This window comes from Microtus pennsylvanicus, chromosome 8, assembly GCF_037038515.1.
Source record: "Microtus pennsylvanicus isolate mMicPen1 chromosome 8, mMicPen1.hap1, whole genome shotgun sequence".
Classification (NCBI taxonomy): domain Eukaryota; kingdom Metazoa; phylum Chordata; class Mammalia; order Rodentia; family Cricetidae; genus Microtus; species Microtus pennsylvanicus.
Window position 1 is genome coordinate 105060681 of NC_134586.1, and position 25401 is coordinate 105086081.

A 25401-nucleotide genomic window follows, 5' to 3' on the forward strand; every position below is an offset into this window, starting at 1 on the left:
CTGAGGTGTCTATTTAACATATCACAGTGAACCTGGCCAGCATCCCTCAGTCCTAATCCTGGCTGGCATACCCTGTTGCCTACCCTGAACATTCCAGTCCAGGGGGCTGGGTTGCCCTTCCCTATATAATCCAACCATTTTGATTCCCTGCTCTCTTTGTGCCTTTGGGTCTCCTGGCTGCTGCACCTGGTTCCTCTCTCTTCTCTTTCCCTACCACTCCCCCTCTCCTCACACGCTCAGTCTGCTGTCCACTCTGGACCCTCAGAGGTCCCCGCCTCTGGCTGCACTCTCCCCCATGCCTATAAGAAACTTTCTCCTCCACCATACTTAGGAACAGTCATGTTTCCTTTCCTTTTTATTTCTTTATTTTTTCATTCATTTGCTACCAAACCCCAGAACCAGTCACATCCCTTCCTTTATTTCATTTGCCTACAACAGGTTTTTCAAGTGCGCGTCCTTGGTTGAGAGAAGCCGGGGTATGTCAAGGGATTCCAGTCTTCCGCTGCTGCCCACTTTCTTGTATTGGTGCCTAGGATCACCTTCTCCAGCATCATCCAGCCCTCCCTTCTCCTCCAGTGTGACCTCACCTGTCCTATGTGGTCTTTCCTCTCTGATGTCACGTGCTGTCGCCATGGACACAGGGGTCTAGAACTCCCTGAGCATACCTGTGACACTTCTTTGCAGAGGAGGAAGCAGGAATTGCCCCAGGTGTTAAGAGCAAGTGTCAGGTCTGGAAAGCCAGGGCCAGGGAAGTGATATAGCTGGGCAGAGAGAGGGATATAAGGTGGGAGGAGACGGGAGCTCAGGATTCAGTCTGAGGTTTCATACGGATGCCATTCAATCAGAGTCATAAACACAGGATGCCCCATTTGGTCTGAGGATTCAGTAGAGGTAAAAAGTCTCTCCAGTGGCTGAGTGCTCTGCTTCTCTGATCTTTCAACATTTAGCCCGATATCTGACTCTGAGCTTTTATTAAGACCAGTTAGATTTTGCAACATGTAACTGTGTTTTGGAAGGAGATCTGCTGGAGACAGAGACAATGGTCTTGTTGCTTTGAACTGGGATCTGCTATCCTGTCATTTTCTGAGTGCTCACTGGGGTCTTCGAGGGCACCTGGGTGCTGGCATCACTGTGTTTCCACAGCCTGGGCAGTACCTGCTAGGGTCACGGCAGGGATTCCAGACTTAGGTTGGAGTTTGTATGCCAGAGGAGCTGTGGAGTGTGGTGCCCGAGGGTCTTGAGCCTGTATGTCAGAAGCATATTAGAAAAGAATATTCTCAGTGTCACACAAGGAAACACACAAGCAAAGCAACTCAGCAAGGCAATTTCTTTTTGTAAAAAGGATGCATCCTGATTCAAACCAGAAAGCAAGCACAGGCCAGGGTGGCGGCGGCAGGAAGTTCACTTTGTGTTTATTCTAAAGCAGATGCTGACTGTGTCTCACTCCATTGGTGGGAGTTCTGTTTCACCATCTCATGTGTTGACTACCTCTGAACATGTGGAAAGAGGGAGCACATGTTAGTCAAGTCTCGGAAGTGTCCAGAGGTGGGGCAAACAGGCCTTTCACAAGATGCCACATGCCTGTACTCCTCGCACTGGGGAAGCGAAAGCAGGAGAAGCAACCTGAAGAGCTCACGGGAGGGAGGAATGAGGACAAAGCATCAGGACACATGTATGGAAATGCCATAAAACCACTGTTGGGAGAGCTTATTCTGAAAGCTTGAGGACTTGAGTTTGAATCCCCGTGACCCACGTAAAGTTAGGCATGGCTGCATTTGCCCATAATCCCAGTCTCAGAAGGCAGATACAAGCAGATCCTGAAAGCTTACTGGCCCAGCCAGCCTAGTTAAAATAGCAAGCTTCTGGATCAGAGACTTTGTCTCAAGTAACTGGATAGAGCCTGTCAGAGGGAGACAGTGTCTTGTTTTGACTTCTGAATGGTTGTGCCTGGGCGTGTACACTTACACACTCACATGAATGTTCTATAGCACATACCTATCAAGATATGGTTCCACCATTGACCCATCAATGTCTGGGCTTCCGTCTCATTCTGTCAGGTGGTCTGATAAGTTATTAGAGCTGTGTGAAATCCCTTTTAGGAGGACAAGTCCCTCTTTTAAAAAAAGGTTTGGCAGAAAAAGGAACTTGCCAAGACTTATGACCTGCATATGCTCCTTGGAGTCCACAGGTGGGAGGAGAAAACAGACTCTCACAACTTGTACTCCAACTTTCATTCATATATGTATGGTGGTGTGCTAATAGGGACATGATTGAACACAAAAATTAATTAAAAGAACACTTCAAAATTAAAGATGTGAGGGGGTCCCCACAGGTGTCATGGTAGGCAGGTAAAATGATCCAAGAAGAGGTGAGAATGAAGACTCAGTTCAGCCGAGCTTTCTCTGCCAGGCTGGATTAGACTCCTAGAAAGTCTGATGCCTGGCAGTTTATTGCCAGTGTATTTAAACACAATAGCAGTTGGGAAAATATCCAGGCAACAATCATATCCATTCTGTAAGCTTCCAGTTTGTACTATTAACAGTGTCCTTTGTCTTATAAAAGCTTTTCAATCTCATGAGGTACTGTACCCTTTATTAATTGTTGACTTCAGTGCCTATACTATTAGTGTTCTTTCTGTCCAGGAAGTTGTTTCCTGTGGAATACATCCAAGGTTATTCCCCACTTTCTCTTCCATCGGGTTGAGTGTAACTGGTTTATATGTTGAGGTCTTTGATCCACTTGAGCTTGAGTTTTGTGCAGGGTAATAAATATAGATCTGTTTTCATTCTTCTACACACAGAATCCAGTTAGATCAGTGCCATTAATTGAAAATGCTCTCCCCCCTTGTGTATTTCTGACTTCTTTATATATAAAAAAAACAGGTGTCCATAGATGTGTGAATTTGTGTCTGGGTCTTTGATTTGATTCCATTGATCGACACGTCTTTTTTTAATGCCAACATCATGCAGTTCTTTGATTACGATAGCCCTGTAGTACAGCTTGAAATCAGGGAGTCTGTATGTAGAAGAATGAAAATAGATCCATATTTATCACCTCAACATAAAACCAGGCAAAGGACACTGTCAATAAGACAAAATAAAAGCTTACAAAATGCAAAAATATTTTCCTTAACACTATATCCAATGGAGGGTTAATATCCAAAATACATAAAAAAACTCAAGAAACTAGACACCAACAAACCACTCTATTCACATACCCCATTTAAGTGCTCTGTAGCAAGAACTCTCGAATGATCCAGAGCTGCCAGTACGAACTGTGAAGTTTTTGCTGCCAAGGCTGAGTCAGGAAGCCTTCTCTTAAGAGTCGCTTCTCTGCTCACCACCAGCAAACAGAGCCTATCTGAAAATATGTGGCTACCAAGAAGCTCAAACTGATTCCCATTTTTGTGAGTCTAGCAGCATTTTCTAACCTTTCTTAGGCTTTATGAGAATGTATGTTGCCAAACATTGGGCTCCATTATGTAAAAGGAGACTCCTTTTGTTTCCTGGCCACCTAGACCCAAAACAATCACAAAAATATATTAATTATATATATTTTGACTAACAGCTCAGGCATATTCCTAGCTAGCACATCTTTTAATATTTATTTATTTATTATTTATACAGTATTCTGTCTGCTTGTATGCCTGCAGGCCAGAAGAGAACACCAGACCTCATTACAGATGGTTGTGAGCCACCATGTGGTTGCTGGGAATTGAACTCAGGACCTTTGGAAGAGCAGGCAATGCTCTTAACCGCTGAGCCATTTCTCCAGCCCTAGCTAGCACATCTTAAGTTAATCCATTCTATTATTTTATATTTTACCATGAGGCCCGTGGTTTGTTACCTTGCATTTTCCTTCTTGGGTGGCTATATGGCATTTGCCTGACTCTGCCTTCTTTCTCCCCGCATTCCGTTTAGTTTTCCTGCCTAGCTATATTCTGACCTGCCATAGTTCAAAACAACTTCTTTATTAACCAATGATAATAAAATTTATTCACAGCATAAAAAGGGGAATCCCACATCACACACCTTTGAAGGAGCTCACTATGTCCCTGTCCTTTTGGGGTTGTGAGTTTAGTGGGATAGGGGACATTGCTGGATGAGTTATTCACATGACAATGTGTTGAGCACTACAGTGGAAGAAGGGGTATCAGAGACCTGCAGGACAACCCTGAATGCCAGGAACATGGGTTGCTCATGAGGTCATACTCTGCAAGGCAGAGTGTCACAGTACTGTCTGTAACAGTTGACTCTGTAACTTTTGTGTCCTGGGGAAACAGAGGGCCACCTCCAGTACTTAACTGTAGGTCTTCCTTGATAAATAGACTCTCAAGTTTAGGCTGGAAACTAAGCAGAAAAACCACCTGGGTAACCATCATTGCTCTGGTGTGGGTAGCATGGTTTCTCCATCTTAACCTGGGGCTGTGTATGCATCAGCCTCGGTTGTCTTCATCTCTGTGACTGGTCCTCAGAGGCTCTGTAATTTGAGCAAATGAAGTGGAGACTGGAATTGTCTGTCAACTTTTAATGAGTCCCCAGGTGCCACTAAAAATCCCCCTGCTGGGAGCCCTGGCAAAACTTGGAATTGGTTTCCTGGGGACTGTTATGGAAAGGAAGTTTGGGAGTCTGTAAGAAGATGTCCCATCTGACTATTTAAAGCCAGTGAAAATAATTGAACTTTGTTCTAATGTGTCCTCCAGGACAGAAGCCCAGGGGCTTTGCCTGATGGGCACGGAAAGTTTCTAAGCAAGGTTAGAGATGGCAGGTTCTTACAGAGCATTGTAACTGCTGGCACATGAATGCCAGGGCATCATCTCAGCTGGAGTCTCCTGGGGCTTTTGTGTTTAAACTGTGACCCAGCTGAGAAGTATTTTTGTTCATGCTTTTATTGTGTGGTGTTAGGGATGGAACTCTTTGGCAAACACTTTAGTATCAAGACACACTCTGAGTTATATTCAACTACTTAAACATGGATCAATTGTCATGGACTGGCCTCAACAAACATATCTCTTGCCAGGGTAGGGGTATGAGGTTTTAGAAATATTAGTAAAGATAAGGAAAATGTGGTACATTTACACAATGGAGTACTACACAGCAGAAAAAAATAACGACATCTTGAATTTTGCAGGAAAATGGATGGAGCTAGAAAACATTATTTTGAATGAGGTAACCCAGACACAGAAAGACAATTATCACATGTACTCACTCATAGGTAGTTTTTAAACATAAAGCAGAGGAAGCCAGCCTACAAATCACAATCCCAGAGAACTTAGACAACAGTGAGGACACTAAGAGAGACTCACATAGATCTAATCTACATGGGAAGTAGAAAGTAGAAAAAGACAAGATCTCCTGAGTAAATTGGGAGCATGGGGACCTTGGGGGAAGATTAAATGGGGAAAGGGAGAGGCAAGGAGGGGAGCAGAGAAAAATGTAGAGCTCATTAAATATCAATAAAAATGTATTAAAAAATAAAAAAATATTAGTAAATAATATTAAGACACATGTGAAAATAATAAGACAAAAACCAAAGAAAGTACTGGGAGGGCATTCCAGTGAATCCTGAAATCATCTGCGTTTATTTTTCCATAGCTTTTTTTTCTTTTTTTTATTCTAATTTATTTATTTATTAAAGATTTCTGTCTCTTCCCGGCCACCGCCTCCCATTTCCCTCCCTCTCCCCCAATTAAGTCCCCCCCTCCTCAGCCCGAAGAGCAATCAGGGTTCCCTGCCCTGTGGGAAGTCCAAGGAACCCCCATCTCCATCCAGGTCTAGTAAGTTGAGCATCCAAACTGCCTAGGCTCAAGAATGGATGAAGAAAATATGGTTTCCATAGCTTTTATACCCAATGTAAACAGGGAATGGGAAGGTCTTAACAAAAAACTTTATTAACATGATACAAAGGACAACTCAGTCAATCGCTTTAACACTTTGAGACATCAAATCATTACCATTCTATTGTTTAGGCAGTGAATCTGCTTTAGACAATGTATCCTGAAGGCAACCACTCCCCAGGTGACCTCATCATTACAAAAGAAGGAGCAGAAGTGCACTCTCATATCCTGACCACCTGTGAGGGTGGCATTGACTACCTGGAAGAGCTATCTTAATGTCAAAGGAATCATGTAATTACATCCTGAGTTGGCAGGTGCAACTATACTTGTCAACCACTTAGAGCAACCTCCAACTCTCTGACCATCGGACAAGGTGGAAATAGGCTCACATTTTTGGGCCTCCACAATTAGTAGCCAGGCATTACTACAATAATCAGATTAGGGATCAAGGACAACTGTGATCCCTATACTAAATTTTGCAGTACACAGCATGCAAGAACAGAGAGGAATGGGGGGGGGTCGTTTTCTCCAATAGTGTAGTCAATGATTACTTACCCATGCTCTGATAAATGAATTCATATCCATGTTCACTAAAGCAATCCCAATAAAGCTCAATGAATCATTAAAGGAAATCAATACCAAAAAACAGACATGGCATTGCCACTGTGAGGATCCCAAGTGAGGCTCTGCCTACTGTCCTTTGAGTTATTGAAGGTGTTCTAGGAAAAAAATATATATATATCCTACACTCTGCTTAAACATCTATATCTTAGAAATGTCTGTGCTTTCTGTTCTCTCCAGCTGCTGTGAGTAGTAAGGGTTATGTGAGCAGAAGAAAGGCAATAACAAGTACCTCAGGAGAGCTGCAGTACTGAAGTGAGGTTATTAATCTGTGGTATGAAAAGACAGTGTAGTAAGAGGATAAACCTCCCCCAAATGCAACGCCTACACTAAAATTCTTCAATTAAAGACTTGAGCATTCGGAAGACCAATAAATCAGCCTGCCTTCATCTTATGGTACTGGTACACGCACACACACACACACACACACACATGCACACACACACACACTACAGACAGACACAAAAGAAAAAAGAAAAGGAAAAGAAAAGAAAACCCGACAACAAATGCTTGACTTGTTAGGTTTAATAAACCGAGAAATGTAGTTTCCACACACTGCAGAATCCCAGAACGAGAGAAATTTGGGGAGTAGAATGGAGGTCAAGGCGATGGGAATGTACCTCAGTTTAAAAGGTTTTCTGAGCTCGAGACTGGCCTCCATCCTGCCCAGACACTTCCCCTTAGCTGTCTATTGTTCAAGAGAGTAAGTCCTGCTAGGCTGGAGGACAATGCGGGGCCTGTGAACAGCCAGAGGAAGTCAGTGGTCTTGGCCCAAGGACTTCTCAGCCCCATCCCTCCCCCAGACCCCAACTGTTGGTTCCCTGTTGTCCTCCAGCGCCTCCTGCTGGTATTCGGAGAGCCTCCAGCACAGGCGACTGCTCTTTTTATTTTGGGATCTACAGAGGTAGGTGGATGGGTGGGATGATCCATCCAAGCTTAGTGGTCACTGTGGGCTCAATGGCTCCACCCGCAACCACAGCCCGCCCTCCGCGCGCAGGATCAGCTCCGGCTGCCTGCGCGGCTCTTGGTCGTCGGGCAGGACGCGGAAGCGCAGCAGTGTGAGCGCCAGCGCCACCTTCATCTCATTCATGGCGAAAGTCTGTCCTATGCAGTTCCTGCAGCAGGGCGAGGTGGGAACTTTGTATCCTGATCTCATTCAGGACCCAGCTATCACTGAAACCTGACCTAGGTACCTGGTCAGCCAGCTGGAGGGGCACCCAAGGGGAACTAACATATTCGGGATTTCTCGTCTACATCTACATTCTGTATCCCGTGAACCTCAGTCAGACTCAGAGGCCAGCTGAAACTATCAGCTGGGTGGCGTGTGAGCACAGGGCTGTGGTTCCTGGACCTTCCCAACCCTGACACTGCACATCTTTGCTTAACCTGCGACGATGCAGGGACGAGACCTAGATCCTGACTGTCCCAAATTTCCATCTTCTCCATCTTTCCTAAACCTTTGCCCCATCACCTCAAGCCCTCTGGCCTCACCTGGGCCCAGCGGAGAAGGGAATAAAAGCCAGAGGTGATCTGTCCTTGATGTTCTCTGGATCAAAGCGGAAGGGGTCATAGACCTGAAAGAGACAATAAATGGCATCTCCAAGCACAGAGTCCTGAGTGTGGTAGGGAAGGGAAGTTCTGATTTCCCCAGCTAAAACCTGCTCCTTCTGCTGGGATCATTGTGGAGAAAAAGAATGGGGAAGGGCGGTTGCAGCACCTCAGGGTCAGGCCACACAGTTGGGTTGTGGTGGGTCCCGAAAATACTGATCATGCAGATGACACCTGTGGTGAAGTAGTGCCATGGGGTTAGACAGTTTCTGGATAAACTTTACTGTGTGCCCAGGTCCCTCCTTCCCTGTCCCGTGGCACCTTTAGGGATGACCCGGCCATCTGGGAGACCAACGTCCTGGGTGCAGCGGCGGGAGATGACTGTAACCGGAGGATGCAGCCGCAGACTCTCCTTGATGCACATGGTCAGGAAGGGCAGCTGGGCCAGGTCGTCCCTGAGGAAGCCAACACACAATTACCAGGAGTGAAACAGAGGCTGCCAGCCCCTGTGTTGCCCGCGTAACCTTTCCCCACAGTCTTAAACTATCCCCATGAAAAGAAGAGACTTAGAAAAGTAGTGGATAGAATTTAGCCAGGTATCTTTAGAAACTTTTTTTTTTTTTTTGGTTTTTCGAGACAGGGTTTCTCTGTGGCTTTGGAGCCTGTCCTGGAACTAGCTCTTGTAGACCAGGCTGGTCTCGATCTCACAGAGATCCGCCTGCCTCTGCCTCCCAAGTGCTGGGATTAAAGGCGTGCGCCACCACCGCCCGGTTAGAAACTTTTTCTGAAGTAAACATGTACAAATGTCTACCATAAAAAAGGAACTCAAAAATGCCTTTTAAAAAGAAATTTTCCTTTGGTAAGGCCAAAATCAAAGAACTAAGAGACAACACAGATATCATGTTTGCCTTTTTTTTTTCTTGGCTGTCCTGGAAGTCAATCTGTAGACCAGGCTGGCCTCAAAGTCACAGATCCACCTGCCTCTGCCTCCAGAATGCTGGGACTGAAGGCAGCGCCACCACTGCCTGGCGGTGCTTGCTCTTTATCTCCTTTCTCTCTCTGCTCTGCTGCCTCTGTTTGAGTCTCTCCCTCCCCGCTCACATCCTTGTATCCACACTGTCTTCTTTTTTCTCTGTTCCACTCTGCTCCTTCACAGGCAAGCTCTCCGTCCTCTCTCTTTTCATTTCTTCCCTTTCTCCTCCCTCCCTCCCTCCTTTCATTCTCCAACTTCTTTTTCCCGTTCCCCCTCCTCCCTATCCCCACCTCACTTCCTTCTTTCTCTTACACTCTCCCTATGCTTTTCTCACAACCCTATCTTTGCTATTTCTCCTTTTTTTCTATTCCCCTTCTCTTTCCAATCCTCTCCCCCTTGTTGTGTAACAAATTTGTCCAAACTAAGACATTCCACCCCAGGGGGAGCTCCAAAAGACTCAGGTCGTACACAAAACTTCTCAGGCTCAAGGTATGAACAACTCACAAGTCTTAGGAAATTCCTGAAACCTAAACGATCCTCAAGGTTAAGTAAAAAGTAATAACTGCTGGACAGAGAGCTCCGGGGATGCAGCTTTTTTGAGTCCTCATCCACATTAGGGTGGGGTTTTCAGCTGAAAATAACCCCTCACTCAAGCTGATGTGAGACATTCTTTTTTTTCTTTTTCTTTTTTAAAGATTTATTTATTTATTTATTATGTATACAACATTCTGCCTCCATGTATGTCCGCACGCCAGAGGAGGGCGCCAGATCTCAGTACAGATGGTTGTCAGCCACCATGCGGTCGCTGGGAATCGAACTCAGGACTCCTGGAAGAGCAGCCAGCGCTCTCAACCACTGAGCCATCTCTCCAGCCCCGATGTGAGACATTCTAATAAACTCCTTGTTTCACTAAATTGGTTTTTCATAGAATCATTTATTTGATCTGTTGTCCAGGAGACAAATAGACTTTTGCTCACATCTTCCCAAGAAAAGTCACACAGCACCACTCCTCTTGTCTCTACCCTTTCCCACCACCTCTGCTTCTCTTCACTGTACCCGAGTCCCAACTGGCTATCTCCTCCTTTCCACTAAGGGTTCTAGATCGAAACAGATCCTTTAACCCAGCCTCGCTTCTCTTCCTCTAAATCTCACAGCTGCCAGTGTGTCCCGGGAGTGCCCTGATGCAGGACTGTACTCCAGTCAGGCTTAGAGCTCCTGACAGCATTTCCTTCAGCTGCGTCCTTAGCACAGGATAGCTGCTCATAAAGTTGTCATGAGAAGGCATTATGGGAGGATTTGCTGAGTGGAAGCGTGAATGATGCAACAGATTCCACAGAGCACTGACGATGACTTTTGCCCCCATGTGTCCCTTATGAATTCCTATTCTTGCAGTGTGGGCCCATATTTCGATATGACACAAAAGCCATTAGCCTGGTCCGAGCTGACCACGTAGCTCTGCAGACAAGCTGTCTCTGCCCCTAACACAGGCCAGGATGCCTGCTCCTAGCTTCTTTTGTTAAGATGTGGATTACCTGAGAAGAGATGTTTGACTGAAGCTGATGACTTAAGAGCTCAGATATTTGGTGCTTCTTTCCTTTGTAATTTGGAAGGATGTCTTATAGAGATGCTAATTCAGGGCCTACCTGACTGCTAGATGCGGATGTGATTTGGGCCCAGGCACTTGGCTGCCTAAGGAATGGCATAATGTGTTTTCCCCCTTCCCCGCTCAATTTGGTGTGGGTATATAAAAGGTTTGGACAATAAACGGCAAATCTGGCCATTTTCCATGATGACGGTGTAAGCTGTGTCGGTTCTTTTCCTCGCGACTCCGTTCCAGCCGGTTTGAGGAATTAGGGAATTTATGTTGGACCCTCACGGGCCACGACATTGCAGGAAATAGGGAACAGAAGAGCAGACAGACAGAGAGGTAAGACAATGAAGCATGTTATATGAGACAGGGGGAAAGAGGAGGGAGAGTTTACATACATTGATTTTCTGATAAGTGACATCATCTGCCCTTACACACTACTGTATTGTCAGTAATTCTCTTAGAAGTTAAAATCCTTCTGTCTCAAAGCACAAAACTTCTTCTTTTTAGTGAGGTGGGCACTGTTCTCACCATTAAATAATGGAAGAATCAGCAAAAGAGCCCCTCTGCCTCCCGAGGAGTGGAGCCAGAAGAAGGACGCATTAATATATTAATATGCTCACCACTCAATCTCTGTAGACTCGCGGTTCTTCAGCAGCTCCTGCACCTCCTGCCGGCAGCGCTCCTGGTATTCTGGGTGCCTCGCCAGGTTGTACAGGATCCAGGAGAGCCCACTGGCTGTGGTGTCATGGCCTGAGGGGCAGATAGGTGGGCTTGGGTCTCAGAGTCACTTCAACACCACAAAGTGGGCAGCAGCCAGGTAGGATAAGAAAAAGGGAAGACAGATGATTGTGAGATTTTAGGGTCCATTCAATGTTCCCGAAATGAAGACTACTGCTCCCTCTATAGTCCCACACTGGGACCCTCACCCTCAAACATGAAGGTGTCAGCCTCTGCTCTGATGTCCTCATCTGACAGCTGCTTTCCATCTTCATCCTGGAGACAAGGCCAGACTCCAGATCACAGCAGATCACAGCAGTTCTGAATCTACGTCTAACCCGAGACAGCTCTTGAAGATCCATATACCAAGCCCACTGCACCTCTGTGCCTCTCTTGATCATCATCACAGTTCCTCAGACCCCAGGGACAGTTCTTGACTGTGCTCTTTCTTGTTTGTTTTTGAAATTGGTTACTACTGGCTAGATCACAATTTCTCTATGTAACCTTGCATATAGGATGATTGCACGACAGCATTCCTTTGAAACTGGAGAAAAAACATTACCCTCAAGACACTGCATCTTCTCCTAGGAGGGAGTAGAACTCTCTCTGTCAACCCTTCCATACTTGTCGTCAGCAGGGGCAATGTTACCCCTCAACAGAAAGGGTTGAACTGACAGATGACGTCTCCTTACATATGACCACTAACTGGACTTCTCCTCTTTTTCTTTTCACTTTCAAATAGTTTTCATATGTTTCCTTCCCCTGGCCACTTTTATCCTGCATTCAATTCCTACTGTACTTGCTTGTTTCATTCTTGGGTGTTACACGCAGAAAATTTATCTTATCTCCTCTGGAGGATCTTAGTATTACATACCTGTAGAATTTACCTGTGATTGGAGAAAACTTGCTTACATTACAGAATAAAGTCCTCCCTCAAAGTGCAAAATTATATGTTCATGAAAATGCTGTAATGAAACGAGTTAGTTTGCACACTCAAAAATTAATTTAAAATGTCCCCTCATGCTTATTTGTCTCGTATTCTCTTACCCTCTCAACATTAATTCTTCCCTACACACTCCCTCCTCTTCTTCTCTCCATGTCCTTCTCCCCTTTCACCTCTCTCCTTTTGCATCTGTTCATATTCCCTGAAACAAAGAAGGCACAGATGTGCCAACTCTGCTGTGAAACTTGCAAGATTCGTAATGTATGGGCTTTCCTCCTGGGGTGTAAAATCTTCTGGACACACCTGATGTAAAATCATGACATCACCTGAGAAGGGAGGAGCTGCAGATAGGAAGCCATTCTTAAAATCCTAATCTGGCTTCTGGTATTAGTGAGGATAACAGATGGGCTGCCCTGGCCATGTAGGTGCACAGTTCTAGGCATACATACAGACTTGAATATGATTCACAACCACACATTAAGTTACAAAGAGAGTGAAGTCTTACGTCCTTCAGTTTCAGATCTGGCAGGCATATGCTGACTGGATACTGATTTTATCTCTATAATATCTCTTTCTAGATTGCACCTATTTTCCTCACATGCCTTCCATGGCCGCTAGGTATCTCTACATCAAGCCTCAAATCTGAAATGTCTTTTTATTCCAATCCCATATTTGACTCCATCATTCATCCTACCACTTAAAGCCAGGATGTAACAAATACACGTAGCCCCATGACTTGGAAAGTTGGGATAGGAGGATCCATTCACTAGCAACACAGTGAGACTGACCTCTAAAAATGCTAACTAGATCTAAGTGATGTGGCACACATCTGTGATTCCAGAAAGTGCAAGGTGAGGGAAGGAAGAACATGAGATTGAGGTTAGTCAGGGCTGTTTAGTGAGACTCTATCTAAAACTTACGCCAAAAAACAAAAAGATAGCTATTTAATGATTTAACAATTTAATAATTATTTTGATATAGGGTTTCACCATGTAGACTTGGCTGGCCTTGGAATTCAATATATAGACCAGGCTGGCCTCAAACTCTTCCTGCCACTACCTCTGGAGTGCTGGAATTAAAGATGTGCACCATCATGTTCAATGAATTAAGTTTAAACAACTCCATTTCACCTCTTGAGAACCCACCTTGGTCAGCAGCAGCACATCAATGAAATCCAAAGTCTTGGACTTGGCCTTGGCCTTGAGGACATCATCACTATCCTTACTGGGAAGAGTGCGTCGCCTATCCTGGATGACAGAGTCTGTGAAGTCGTGCACCAGGCGGCAGGCCTTACGGAAGCGCATCCCATTAGGGGTGAGCTGATAAAGTGAGTCTACGTGCAGAAGCAACTGCTGGTACCGTTTGGACACTAAAGCACTGAGTTCCAAGATGGCAGAAATATATTCACTGGACTTTCTGTATGAGTAGAGCATGAAGAGAAGAAACACAACTCAACCCAACTGGAGCCCAAGAAGCATCTCTCAACTACAAATGCGAATTACTTGCCAACAAGATATTCAGTCATCAGAAACAGGTGGCCACACAAATACATGCCTGCCATTAGTCATAAAATTTGACTATAAAGTCTCTTATCTCTCTGCATCCCATCCTCATGAGCCTCCATGTCTCAAGGCATCTGGAGTGCAGCACAGACATCATGCCTCTCATTTCTCTCTGACCCTAGATCTAGTTCTGACCAACCTGCTTCCCAGTACTTTCCACTAGTTAAGACCTTATTTTCTTCCAGTCTCCTACAGGGCTTCTGCTTTCGGTGACAATTTCACCTTGTTTCTACAAGACAGTCAGTGTCTACAAAACTCTGATATGATCATGTCCATTTACTGTGGTTCGGGGCTGTTTCACAAATGGTCGTCTCTGTGGCTGTTAGAAAATGGCAGAACCATTAAGAAATAGGACTTAATAGAAGCTGGCTAGGCCATTATAATTGTGCCTTGGAGAGGATGTTAGGACCTGATATCTCTCTCTCTCTCTCTCTCTCTCTCTCTCTCTCTCTCTCTCTCTCTCCTTCCCAACTGCCATGAAACAAACACTTTTTCTAACACATGCTCCCACCAAAACAACAGAGGCCAGGTGGTGGTGGCACACACCTTTAATCCCAGCACTTGGGAGGCAGAGGCAGGTCTCTGTGAGTTCAAGGTCAGCTTGGTCTGCAAAGCAAGTTTCAGGATTGTTACACAGAGAAACCCTGCCTCAAATAAACAAAATGAAAAAAAAAAAAGAAACATCAACAAAAGTCTATGAAACTACGAGTCAAAAATAAGTCCATCTTCTGATTAAGTCAATACCCTCAGAAATGTTGTCACCATAACAGAAGTGACTACAAATACAAATACCCTTGGTAGAAAGTATAGGAGAAAGCTTCCACCTTTGTCTGGCTTTTGTATCCTTATAGTTTAGCTCCTATATTGGTGTATACTGATTGTTGACTTGAAAAGATCTAGAATTACCTTGTAGACAAATTTCTGAGCACACCTGGATTCTCTAGATTGGCTTAATTGAGGTGGGAATACTCGTCTTAATAAGGGCAGCACTGTGTCATGGCTGGGCTTTCAGAAGACACCAAAAGGAGAAAGCTAGTTAGTGTAACCATTCACTGCCCTCTGCTTCCTGACTGTGGATGCCATGTGCCTATCACCCCCACACTCCTACCCCAGTAAGTTCCCTACAGTGATGGACTTCCCCTCAACTTCAACCCAAAACAAAGCCTTCCTTCTTTAATTTTTGTTGTATAAACAAGAAACACAAGTAATGTACAAATTGGTACCAGAAGTGGGGTCATAACTATAAAAACCCTGAACATGTGATTCTTAGGCCTTTGAAACTTGTTCTGTAGAAGGAATATAGAAGAATTTGAAATGCTGAGCCAGAAAAGCCCTTAAATTCTGTAAGGGGAACTTAAAGGAAAATTCTGATAGGAGTTTGGTAGATCAGAATGTGAAAAAAAATACAGACAATGGAGACCTAGATCATGTGGGGTTTTCATGAAGGGGGAGACTCTGTGGAAGCTAGAATAGATTCCATTCTTGCTACTTTTCTGGCAACAAATTTGGCTTCTTTCTACCCATGTCCTAAGAACTTGTGTGGGTGACAAAAGGTGTTAGACCTTTAGAGTGAGGACAATTTCAAGATAGCATAGCATTCAGGATATGGAATGGCTTCTCTCCGCCCGTTTTCATATATACAATGGGGAGCAGGTTTCAGACCACACGGAAAGGAGAAAACTAGTTGAGCACAAGCTTTGCTTCCTGACTGCAGACACAGTGTAGCCAGCCTGCTGCCCTGCTTTCCTTGCCGTGATGGAGCTTCCCTCAAAGTGACCTGAAATAAACTCTTCCTTAAATTGCTTCTATCAGCTATTTTGTTGCAGCAATGAGGAAAGTATCTAATCCAGTGCCAACCTACCAATCTCATGTCTAAGGTGCCTCCTCCATGCCAGATTTACATGATCTGCATCCCTGAATCTTGTTCTAAATCATGCCTTCCAGGGAGTCCCCTCTTCTCCCACTGCTAGCCATAGCTCTCACACCTCCTCCCTTAGGTCTATGTTCTCAGGCGAATGGGAGAACTCACTCTTGGCAGTTGCTATCAAAGCTGAAGACACATTTCTGCAGACTGTCCAAGGTCATGAGGCTGATGTTCTCAAACATATCCAGACGGGCACTGCCACCTGAGGCCAGGCACTTCCACTTAGCCTTTACAGAAAAGAAACAGTATCATAATCGGGGTTCAGCTCCTTGAGACTCTGCCCAACCACAGCCACAGGAATGGATACCCCAGATCAGACTCCCAGGTTTCTGCTCCAGACATTGACCCCAGGGATAACCAGGCTGTGGTGAAACTGTTACATTGGAGAGGAAGACCCAAGCCTGAGGAGCAGGAGGTGAGAATTTAAGCCTCATCTCTGATGCCCATGCTCTGTGCACCCTCAGTCAGCTCATTGCCCTCTGTTTCACATGCCATGTCTTCAGCAAGAAGTTGATCTGACTGTGTCTGATAAACCACGATGGAGCCCACGAGCCACTATTTATAGATCACTTACTATCTGGGCATAGTGGGACAAGTTCCTTTATCCTTCCAAACCTCAGGTTCACCCTAATGAGGAAAATGCAGCCTCTATCTTACAGGTTTGATAAAAATTTAATTTGTGGCATAAATTATGGAATTAGATCATGACCATCAGCTCCAGAAGTGCTATAAATGCAATAAATGGTATTATTCCTTATCTTGAGTATAATAAGTCAGGCTCAAAGCTATCTCTATGTTAAGTATGGCAGACTTCCATTGTTTTCTACGTATCCTTACTAAGTATTCCTAACATAAACCATCCCAATATTATTTTTCCTTTTTGACTTTTCAAGACAGGGTTTCTCTGTGTAGCCCTGGCTGTCCTGGAACTCACTGCTTAGAGCATGCTGGCCTCAAATTCACAGAGCTCTGCCTGTCTCTGTCTCCCACATGCTGGGATTAAAGGCATGTGTCACCACTCCCAGGCTCATTCCAATGTTCTTAACGTGGACTATTTCATATATACTTGCAGAAACCCTTGAGCGATCCAGTGATATTCTCCATGGGCAAATATCAGGCTTGCTTCAACTTGGCATGTAGGTCATGGGTTGCATCTGTTGAAGCCCACCTGTGATGCCCCTATGGCATTTAGATGCTTTCAAGAAAGAACAGACGCTAGGAAGATGCACAATGAGTAACTGGCTATCTTTTGTATTTAAACAAGGAATCTTGTGTGGCCAACAAGATGAGCAACCAGCAAGCAAGTAGAAAAGAAAACTGTTGGCTCTTTATTTGACACTCGCCCCTGTGCCTATTTTGTTCCTCAACCCAGTGTAATGTGAGTTTTCAGCAATGTCCATTACAAAGTTGAGCCTATTCTATCACCCTTTGCTTTTGCGTTAGATTTATGACTTAACTATTATAATCTAGGAGAAGCAAAGGAGCTATCACTTTAATGTAATCCAAGCTTCAAGTGACTTCCAGCTTCTCTTCTGTGGAAACGTGTGCCATAGAAGCAAGCCCAACATGCTTCTGGAGAGAGAGAACCTTAGAGACCAGAGTCCAGTCTGCCCTGATGAGACCACGCTAAATTATCTTGAAGATGGTCAAGTCTCCAAATCAGAGAGTTATGCTGGTATCAGACAAGCTGAGCCACAGCTCATATGCCACAAATGACCTAAACCCTGTCCAGAAGAACCAATCCCCTGACCTACATCTCTACTGGCAATATCAGACCTCATTGCTTGCAAACTGGTGTGTGTGGTAGTTCCTTGCTCCTTATTGGCAGTTTCTATATAGTTCTCATAAAATCGTATTTAGTTTTCAGGGCAACTATCTGATAAAAATAGAAACTAACTCTGTAAGCACTCACCATGCGGGAAGATACAGCTCTATAGTATCATCTTGGACACAACATGGAGAGACAAATACAATAAAACATGGCCGCAGTATTACCTTGTAGAGTACAGACCAGATCTATCTGAGGCCAAGTCCCTTCTTCCAGAGAAGCTGGGTTCTGGGGACTCACATGCATGATGTTGGTGCTGTCATTGAAAATCTTCACATAGGGCTTCAGGATGTTGAAATGGAAGGCGGGGGTCAGCATACGACGGTGGCGGCTCCACTTGTCACCAGCACTCACCAAGAGCCCATCCCCTGGGAGGGCAGCATGGCAATGAGCAATGATGGCATGTCCCCACCCACCTCCAAGGATGTCCCTAGGCCCTTCATCTACAGCTACTTACCCAGCCAGGGCTTCAGGAAGGTGTAGAAGATTACTTCCTTTGGGGCAACTGCAACTGACATAGAAAAGAATGATCAGGGGCCATGGAGAGGCTAAGACATGAACTTGCAGAGCGTGTGGGCACCTCACTGAGGTGTGTGCATGTTTGCCCGAAACCCAGCAGGTCAGAGTTAGAGAAATGGACATCGGAAACAGAGAAGAGAGGAAGAAAACAGGATACAAGGTGAGACAGCCTCAACTCACCTCAGGATCCCTTCACTTGGCTTCAACATAGTCTACCATGTTTGCCCGTCAAGTGTAGCACAACAGTCTACAGACCTGACACAGCTGTCCATCACTGAGTGCTGTGACATCTCCTGACACAGATATGTGTCATGGGCATATATGGGGTAACATGGGCTAACATGGCCGACACACACATGACCTGCCCTAATGATCCTATCTACTACTAAATGGACAGAAATGGTCTGATACATCTCAGTATGCCCCATAGGCAGGTCCCAGACAAGAGTTTAAAATAGTCACAATATTTTCACAGATATGGCATTGGTGTGGTGCATTCAGACATCAGACCTGCCTCAAACAAGAAATCTCAGTCATATTTCTATGCCGGTGGGACTCTAGGTAATAAATGCCAAATAACCTCCCAAACACTTGGTATTTTGGTATCCTTTGCTGAAGAAAGAGAGAAAGATAATTTTAAACAACTTCTCAGGCAAGAAACAGATGTTCTGCAAGTGTCCACAGCTCTCTGTGAGCCCCAGATAGAGCCATAGTCATGATTACACTTGGTTGATACCTGGGACAGTATGAAACACCCCAACCAGGTCATGTTTTGAAAGATTTAGTCCTCAGATGCTGCCTCTATTTTGGAAGATTCTAAAAGTTTTAGGAAGTGGAGATTAGCTGGAAAAAGGTCACTGAAGTAAACCCTTGAGAACATATTGAATTGAGTTCCCTCCTCTTCGCTTTCCTCCATCTACCTACCCATGATAATATGTCCATTTCTCTTTTATCATGATGGACTCAGAACCACAATTGAAACCAATCTTTGCTCATTTAAGTTGTAATAACAACAGCAACAAAAAGAGCTGCTGCACCTGGTATAATCAGGAGATGGACACATCAGTCAAGCTTCATACTGAAATACCCATGAGGCATTCCCTCTGCCTGCACCCCAGGAATGTGTAACTGCTGGAGGCAGCACAGAGACCTTAGCAGTGGGCAAACAGGCTGGTTCAATGTTCACCTGGATCAGAAAACAGGAGCCCCTTTGAGGTTTGATGGAAGATGTGGATAACCACCTGCCAGGACTCCATTCACCAGTAGCATACACCCCCGGTGGTGCACACCTTGCCATGGGTGCCCAGGATACCTTCCTCTTAGCTCTGAATGGAGCTTGCCAATAAAAGAATTACCAAGGCAGCGGGCCAGAGTGAGCCCCGAGAATTCTACCCAGCACTCTCACCCTCTGTGCTGAGCCTTTCTTGGGCTTCCTCCTGACAGCTTCAGTGAAAAGTAGAGAAATCCAAGAGAAAGAAGGACTGGGCTGCTTCAGGAATCTCACAGAAGCATGAATGTGGAGACTAGAAACCTTCCATTCCCCACAGCCACACCACTACCAGTTTTCCCCAAGTACCTGAGGCACTGAGGACAGATCGAATGATGTCAGGGTGGCACAGAGTGATGAGCGGGAGGATGGGACCCATCCATGTCCTGAAGCCCTGGGGATAGGTGGCCACCAGCTTAGTCACCTCCTTTAGACCCTGCTCGGTGGGTGGGACCTATAAGCAAGATAGGAGCAGTCACCTCCTGGGATGTTTGGTCGGGGGTCAAGTGAATTATGCCTATGAGATGCTCAGAAAGCTGAAACCACATGATGGCATTTCCAGAAGGCATGGGGTATTTTCATCAGTAGTCTCACATGGTGGGCAGCACCATCCATTCCATTGAAGAACCTATAGAGCAGTGGCTCTCAACCTTCCTCATGCTGCAAGCCTCTCATACAGTTCTTCATGTTGTGGTGTCCTCCAATCATAAAATTATTTTTATTGCTGTTATGATTTGTAATGTAAATATCTGATATGCAGAATGTCTAATCTGTGACCACCCCCCAAATGGTCTTGATCCTTCTGATTAAGAACCACTGGTATAGAGCAATAGATAGAGAAAGGGAAAATTCACTCCCATCTCCAGACTTGGGTACCCATCTTCTTCTGCCCCCAGACTTAAGAGTCCAGATCCTTGACCTTTGCACTCTAACCCATTCCACAGGATCACTCCTCCCCTAAGAATCCCCGCACAAAGGATGTCAAACCTTTGGCATCAGATTGAATTAAATACAGCCTGACTTCCCAGTCCTCCACTTTGCCGATGGCACATTTTAGCATGCTCAGAATCCATAATTATATAAGCCAGTGACCATACCATAATGTACCTTCTTTCTGCCCTCACCCTCATGTGGATATATATAATACATTATTTAATGATATACATAATGTGTTGTATAGAGCTTATATATCTATTATGTATTTGTCTATATATCCAATTAAATATATATACTTATGTAAATATATGAATAAAATCATGTGCTGCGTAATGATGTTCTTATCACTGACACACTGCATACGTGTGTGACTATGGTCCTATAAGATCATAATGACCTGAAGAATTCCCATGCATAGTATTTTGTACGGATGGATGGATGTTGTGAGCTTTGCTATTTGCAATGAAGCAGCCGAGACCAAGTCATCCAAAGGAGAGGATAGACTTGGTCAAAGTTCAAGGGGTGGGTCTCAAAGGAAGGTGTGTGAAAGGGCAAGTGGGTGACTCTTGTCCTGCTAGGGCAGCATGACTCATGGATTCATCTTAGGGGAGAATTGCAAGCTTTAAAAAAGAGGGAAGGGCCGGGCGGTGGTGGCGCACGCCTTTAATCCCAGCGCTCGGGAGGCAGACGCAGGCGGATCTCTGTGAGTTCGAGGCCAGCCTGGTCTACAAGAGCTAGTTCCAGGACAGGAACCAAAAAAGCTACAGAGAAACCCTGTCTCGAAAAAAAAAAAAGAGTTAAAAAAAAGAGGGGAGGGGGGCTTCAGGAACAGGAGGCAGGAAGACAGCCCATAGCTCTCTTATTCTATGTGTGGTGGGAGAGTGATACCAAAGACCATTCCCAGAAAAACACTGAAAACCAGAGATGGACTGACAGAAAAAATGTCACTGACCTTGAACAGGGCTTCTCAGGAGGTCTCAAGTTCCCCAGCAGACAATGGGGGAACACAGGGGTCCTCACTCGGTGTGACTCACCCTGGAAACCCCTCAGTGTACACCAGTGTAAGAAAGACAGCAGAAATTAATCTAGAGCTAACTCAGGGTGGAAGACGGAATAAGCGAAAAGCTAGGGAAGGATATTGGTGGACTCGGGGCTACTGTCTCCCTCAGCCCCATTCCTAATGCATTCACTCCTAAATAGGAGAGCCACAATCTGCTGCCACACTCACCATGCCCAGGTGACCCAAGAACCAATTCCGTTTTGGGGGCTGAGGGAAACCACGAAGATGACGATATGTGCCATAGTAGGTATAGATCTGAGCCAGGACACGGGCCAAGAGCCAGGAAGTTCCGATGAGCATCACAAGCAGCCGTGGTGAGACTGCCTCCAGGCTCAATCCCAGCCAGGACAGGTCCAACTGTGGCATCCTGTAAGGAGGATGGACAGAGAGATTCAGAGGCTCAGAAGCGGTATGGGGCCCTCAAGGATAGTGGACAGAGTGGGGGCTGTCGGTAGGAGGAGCGGTCCATGGGGAGGAGAGAGGCAGTAAGAAGAGGAGAGACAAGAGTTCCCAAATACCTGAATCATAGTGAGGCTGCCCGGGGCTGTTACCTGGAAGTGGACAGAGTCACTGTGGCTTTTGGGTCTCAAGACAGCTGGCTAACTAGAGATAAATAGTCAGGCTCAGAGCTCTCTCTAACCCAGTACAGGACCCTACAACTCTGCCTCCCTTGGCCTGGCACCTCCTCTCAGGAACAGCCTGTTTCCCAGACTTTTTCACCCTCCTCTAAAGCTAGTTTTATTCCTGGCTTCTGCCCTGGAGGAGGTGATGGGAGGCTGGGCTCAGCTGTGTCAGCCAATCCTTTACTGGCTCTTCTGCTTCCTCCCCTCCTGGGAAGATGGCCAAAATGAGGGGTGTTGGTCAGCATGCTACAGAGTGGAATCAATTCAGGTGCACACAGCATGGACACTGCCAGATCTTGGGACTTGGCCCTTTCTGACACAGTGGGGGCCAGGGGTGGTGAGATTTGGGGGTGAGCAAGATTCTGAAGAGAGCAGAGGTGAGTCTGAGCCCCACATTTATAATTGCCCCTGCTCTTCCAAGAATCATTAACAGGAGTTCAGGAGCCAGGGCAATGGAGACAGGCCAGGCCAGTCACAGACCATCTCCCAAGGTCCTCTGCACTGAGCTGCTCTGACAGCCGGCACCGTTCATTTTAAAAAATGAATACATACTATTTTTTAATTAATTTGTTGGGAATTTCATACATGCATAAATTGTATTTTGATCAGATTCAGTTGCTACTCTTCTACTTTATTCCTTGCAGATCAGCTCCCCACCCCTCCCTTCTTTTTTAAAAATAGATGTAAGGCCTACAGGGGGCAGAAGGCCTTCCAGGGCCCAGATCCCCTAAAGAAAACTGACTCTCCCTCCACCCACAGCTGTCAATAGCTCCTCACCTGGGGCTTCAAGACCCCATCCCCAGTACTGGAATGTTGACTGCCTTGATCTTGAACAGGTCTTGTACAGGCAGCGGCAATTGCTGTGTGTTCATGAGTTCAGAAGTTCTGTCATATCCAGAAGGCATTGTTGGCCCTATCCTCCCAGACTTCTGGCTCTTATGATCATCAGCTTCCAAAAGGATCCTTGATTCTAGCAGGTGTGGCTATGATAGAGGTGGCCATTTATTCTCTGCACTGTGACCAGCCATAAGTCACTATAAGAATTGCTGTCCATGACACAAAGAAACTTCTCTGGTGAGCTCTTTCATGGCACAAAGCTGGGAGACTCCAGGATTTCCTCTGCCTACCAGGGACACAAGCAAAATTCAAATCCTACTCTGAAGCAGCTCAGAGTCCGGAGAAAGACACAGTTCTTGGGGTAGGATCAAAGAATATAGCCCTATGATTTCCCAGGTGAGATTCCCAGGATTAGTTGGAAGAACTGTGGAGGTCCACAGATGTGAGCCTGTTCTGCCTTGACTAAAGGTCAGAGAGTTTGTGCTTATTTTTACTCTTTCAAAGTTGTTGAAAACAGGTGCGGCTACAAACAAGATATCCTGACCTAGGGTGTAGTTACTTCCTGTTTTGAACGTTAAGATGGCCCATAGAAGTGGACCCACTCAACCCTGACCAGAAGCCAGAGAATTCAAGCCTATTCCTGAGCCTTCATTTTAAATAGGAGTTTTGACATAGGAAGTGGCAGCCTACAGGATACTTGGTTTAGGGTGCGCTCACTGCATATCCTGCCCAAAACATCAGAATTCTTTACTCAGGAAATAATGACTTGGTGTCTCAAGTACTGAAGCAAGTAACTTTGTATGCTGTTAAAGCAGTCTTTTGCCTTCTTCCCCCACTTTTGTTTTGGGGTATAGAAGCATATGAAAAATAAATGCAGGTGGGTTCAGTATTCAGGATTCACTGAGTTGCCCTCCTGGTACTATCCTATGTCTCATTCTTTTGTATCTCTGTTCCTCCTACCCAACATTTCTATCCACACACCCCTACCCTGGAGTGTATGTACTTGTCATGGCTGAACCCCAGCAGCTATCACCCCATAATGTGGCTTACAACAAAGAACAATGCTTAGGTTGATCTGGTGGTGAGGTCAAGAGGAACTCTGAGCAGATGGTAATCTTCTCTGTATCGTTCCAATTTTAGTATATGTGCTGAGCAGATGGATCCAAGCAGAGGAGACCATGGCACTGGTCAGAGGACAGCCTTGGGTGTCAGTTCTCACCTTTCTCCTTTTTTTTTTAAGGTCTCTTGTTGGTTTTGCAGCTCTGTTCTCCAGGTTAAGTGACTCACTAGCTCCCAGGGATTCTCACATCTCTGCTTCCCTTTCTACAAGAGTACTAATGTTATAGATGTGTGCTACGGTGCGGATTTTGGGGATTTGAACCCAGGTCTTTACATTTGAAAGCAAATGTAATACCCTCTAGGGTTGCAGGAACAATTTCTGTTTGTTTGTTTTTGGCTTGTTTGTTTGTATGGGTTTGTTGGTTTGCTTGCTAATTAAAGATTGAAAAGGCAGGGAAGAAGCATTCCTGGAGGTCATGGGGAGCTCCTGAAGAATCATCATATAATAACAGAAAAATTGCACTCCCATGGGGTTTTCAGTCACGGTAATAAAGTGTGCTTGTTTGAGTGAAAAATATCTCTCATAGTCTCAAGCATTTGAATACTTTATCCTCACTTGGTGACACTGTTCGGGGGAGGTTTAGGAGGTGTGGCCTTGCTGGAGGAAGGATGTCACTGGGGGATGGGCACTGAGAATTTAAGGCCTCACACTACTTGTAGTTGGCTTTCTCTGTTGTTTATGGCTTACAATGCGAGCTCTCGGTTTTCTGCTCCAGCTGCCGTTAAGGACTCTGTATCTCTGGAACCACAATAAGCTCTTTCTTCTCTGAGTTGCCTTGGATAGGCTGCTATATCACAGCAACAGACATGTGACCGATAAATGACACCCATAGACAAATAACAGACTCAGGCAGGGGATTAAGGATAATTTATTAGAGTTTCAAAGGAAATCCCAGGCCCACTAGCTGCCAGTCTCAAGGCTGTGTGGAGAAGAATGGAAAAACCAGCTAGGCATGAAAGTCAGCCACATGGTCACACAATGAAGAGGGGAACTTGAGAAAAGGAGTAAAGAAATCTGGAGAGTTAGGTGTTAAAAAAGGGATAGCCAGGCTCTCACCAGAATCCAAAAGAAGACGTTACTGCCTCAGAAAGGTGGACAGAACCAGTGAACCACATGGAGGCTCCTGGGCATTGCACTAGGACCTGGGAGTTCTGGGAAGGAAAAGTACATTATCTTAAAGTGAGTCCACTTTCCTATGGCTGAGCCTCTAGCCAGATTCCTGCCCCCACCCAATTGGATTAACCTTTAAAGGAAGAGACACGGGTGTGTCTCCTCCTAGATGTAGACTCTATTCACCCATGGAGCCATTTCCTCAGTCCCCTTTCTCATGTGAAGTATAGCTTGCACTTGAAACAACATTTACTATTCTGTACAACTATCATTTATATTCTAAAAAGGGAACTGTTGCATGTCACGCTTGTCACACAACTGGACATTCATATGTGACTTCTGAGAACTGGACAGCATTGTGTGTGGGAACAGACTGCACAGCACCT

General features: G+C 45.3%; 1 protein-coding gene across 2 annotated transcripts; it reads right to left on the reverse strand.

The window, feature by feature from the left end:
• Positions 1–6967: 6967 nt before the first annotated feature.
• On the reverse strand, positions 6968–22078 carry LOC142856592 (cytochrome P450 4F4). Of its 2 annotated transcripts, none has more exons than XM_075984230.1 (13): positions 21877–22078; positions 21494–21692; positions 19639–19783; positions 18001–18054; positions 17784–17911; positions 15821–15942; positions 13375–13645; positions 11496–11562; positions 11190–11319; positions 8327–8460; positions 8175–8239; positions 7949–8031; positions 6968–7572 (listed from the first exon to the last, which is right to left on the reverse strand). In XM_075984230.1, the coding sequence occupies exons 2-13, from the start codon at positions 21689–21691 to the stop codon at positions 7401–7403; spliced, it is 1569 nt and encodes a 522-aa protein (XP_075840345.1). In that variant the 5' UTR covers position 21692; positions 21877–22078; the 3' UTR covers positions 6968–7400. The 2 variants fall into 2 exon arrangements, with proteins under 2 accessions (XP_075840345.1, XP_075840346.1); XM_075984231.1 differs by having other exon boundaries at positions 21844–22038.
• Between the last annotated feature and the right edge of the window lie 3323 nt (positions 22079–25401).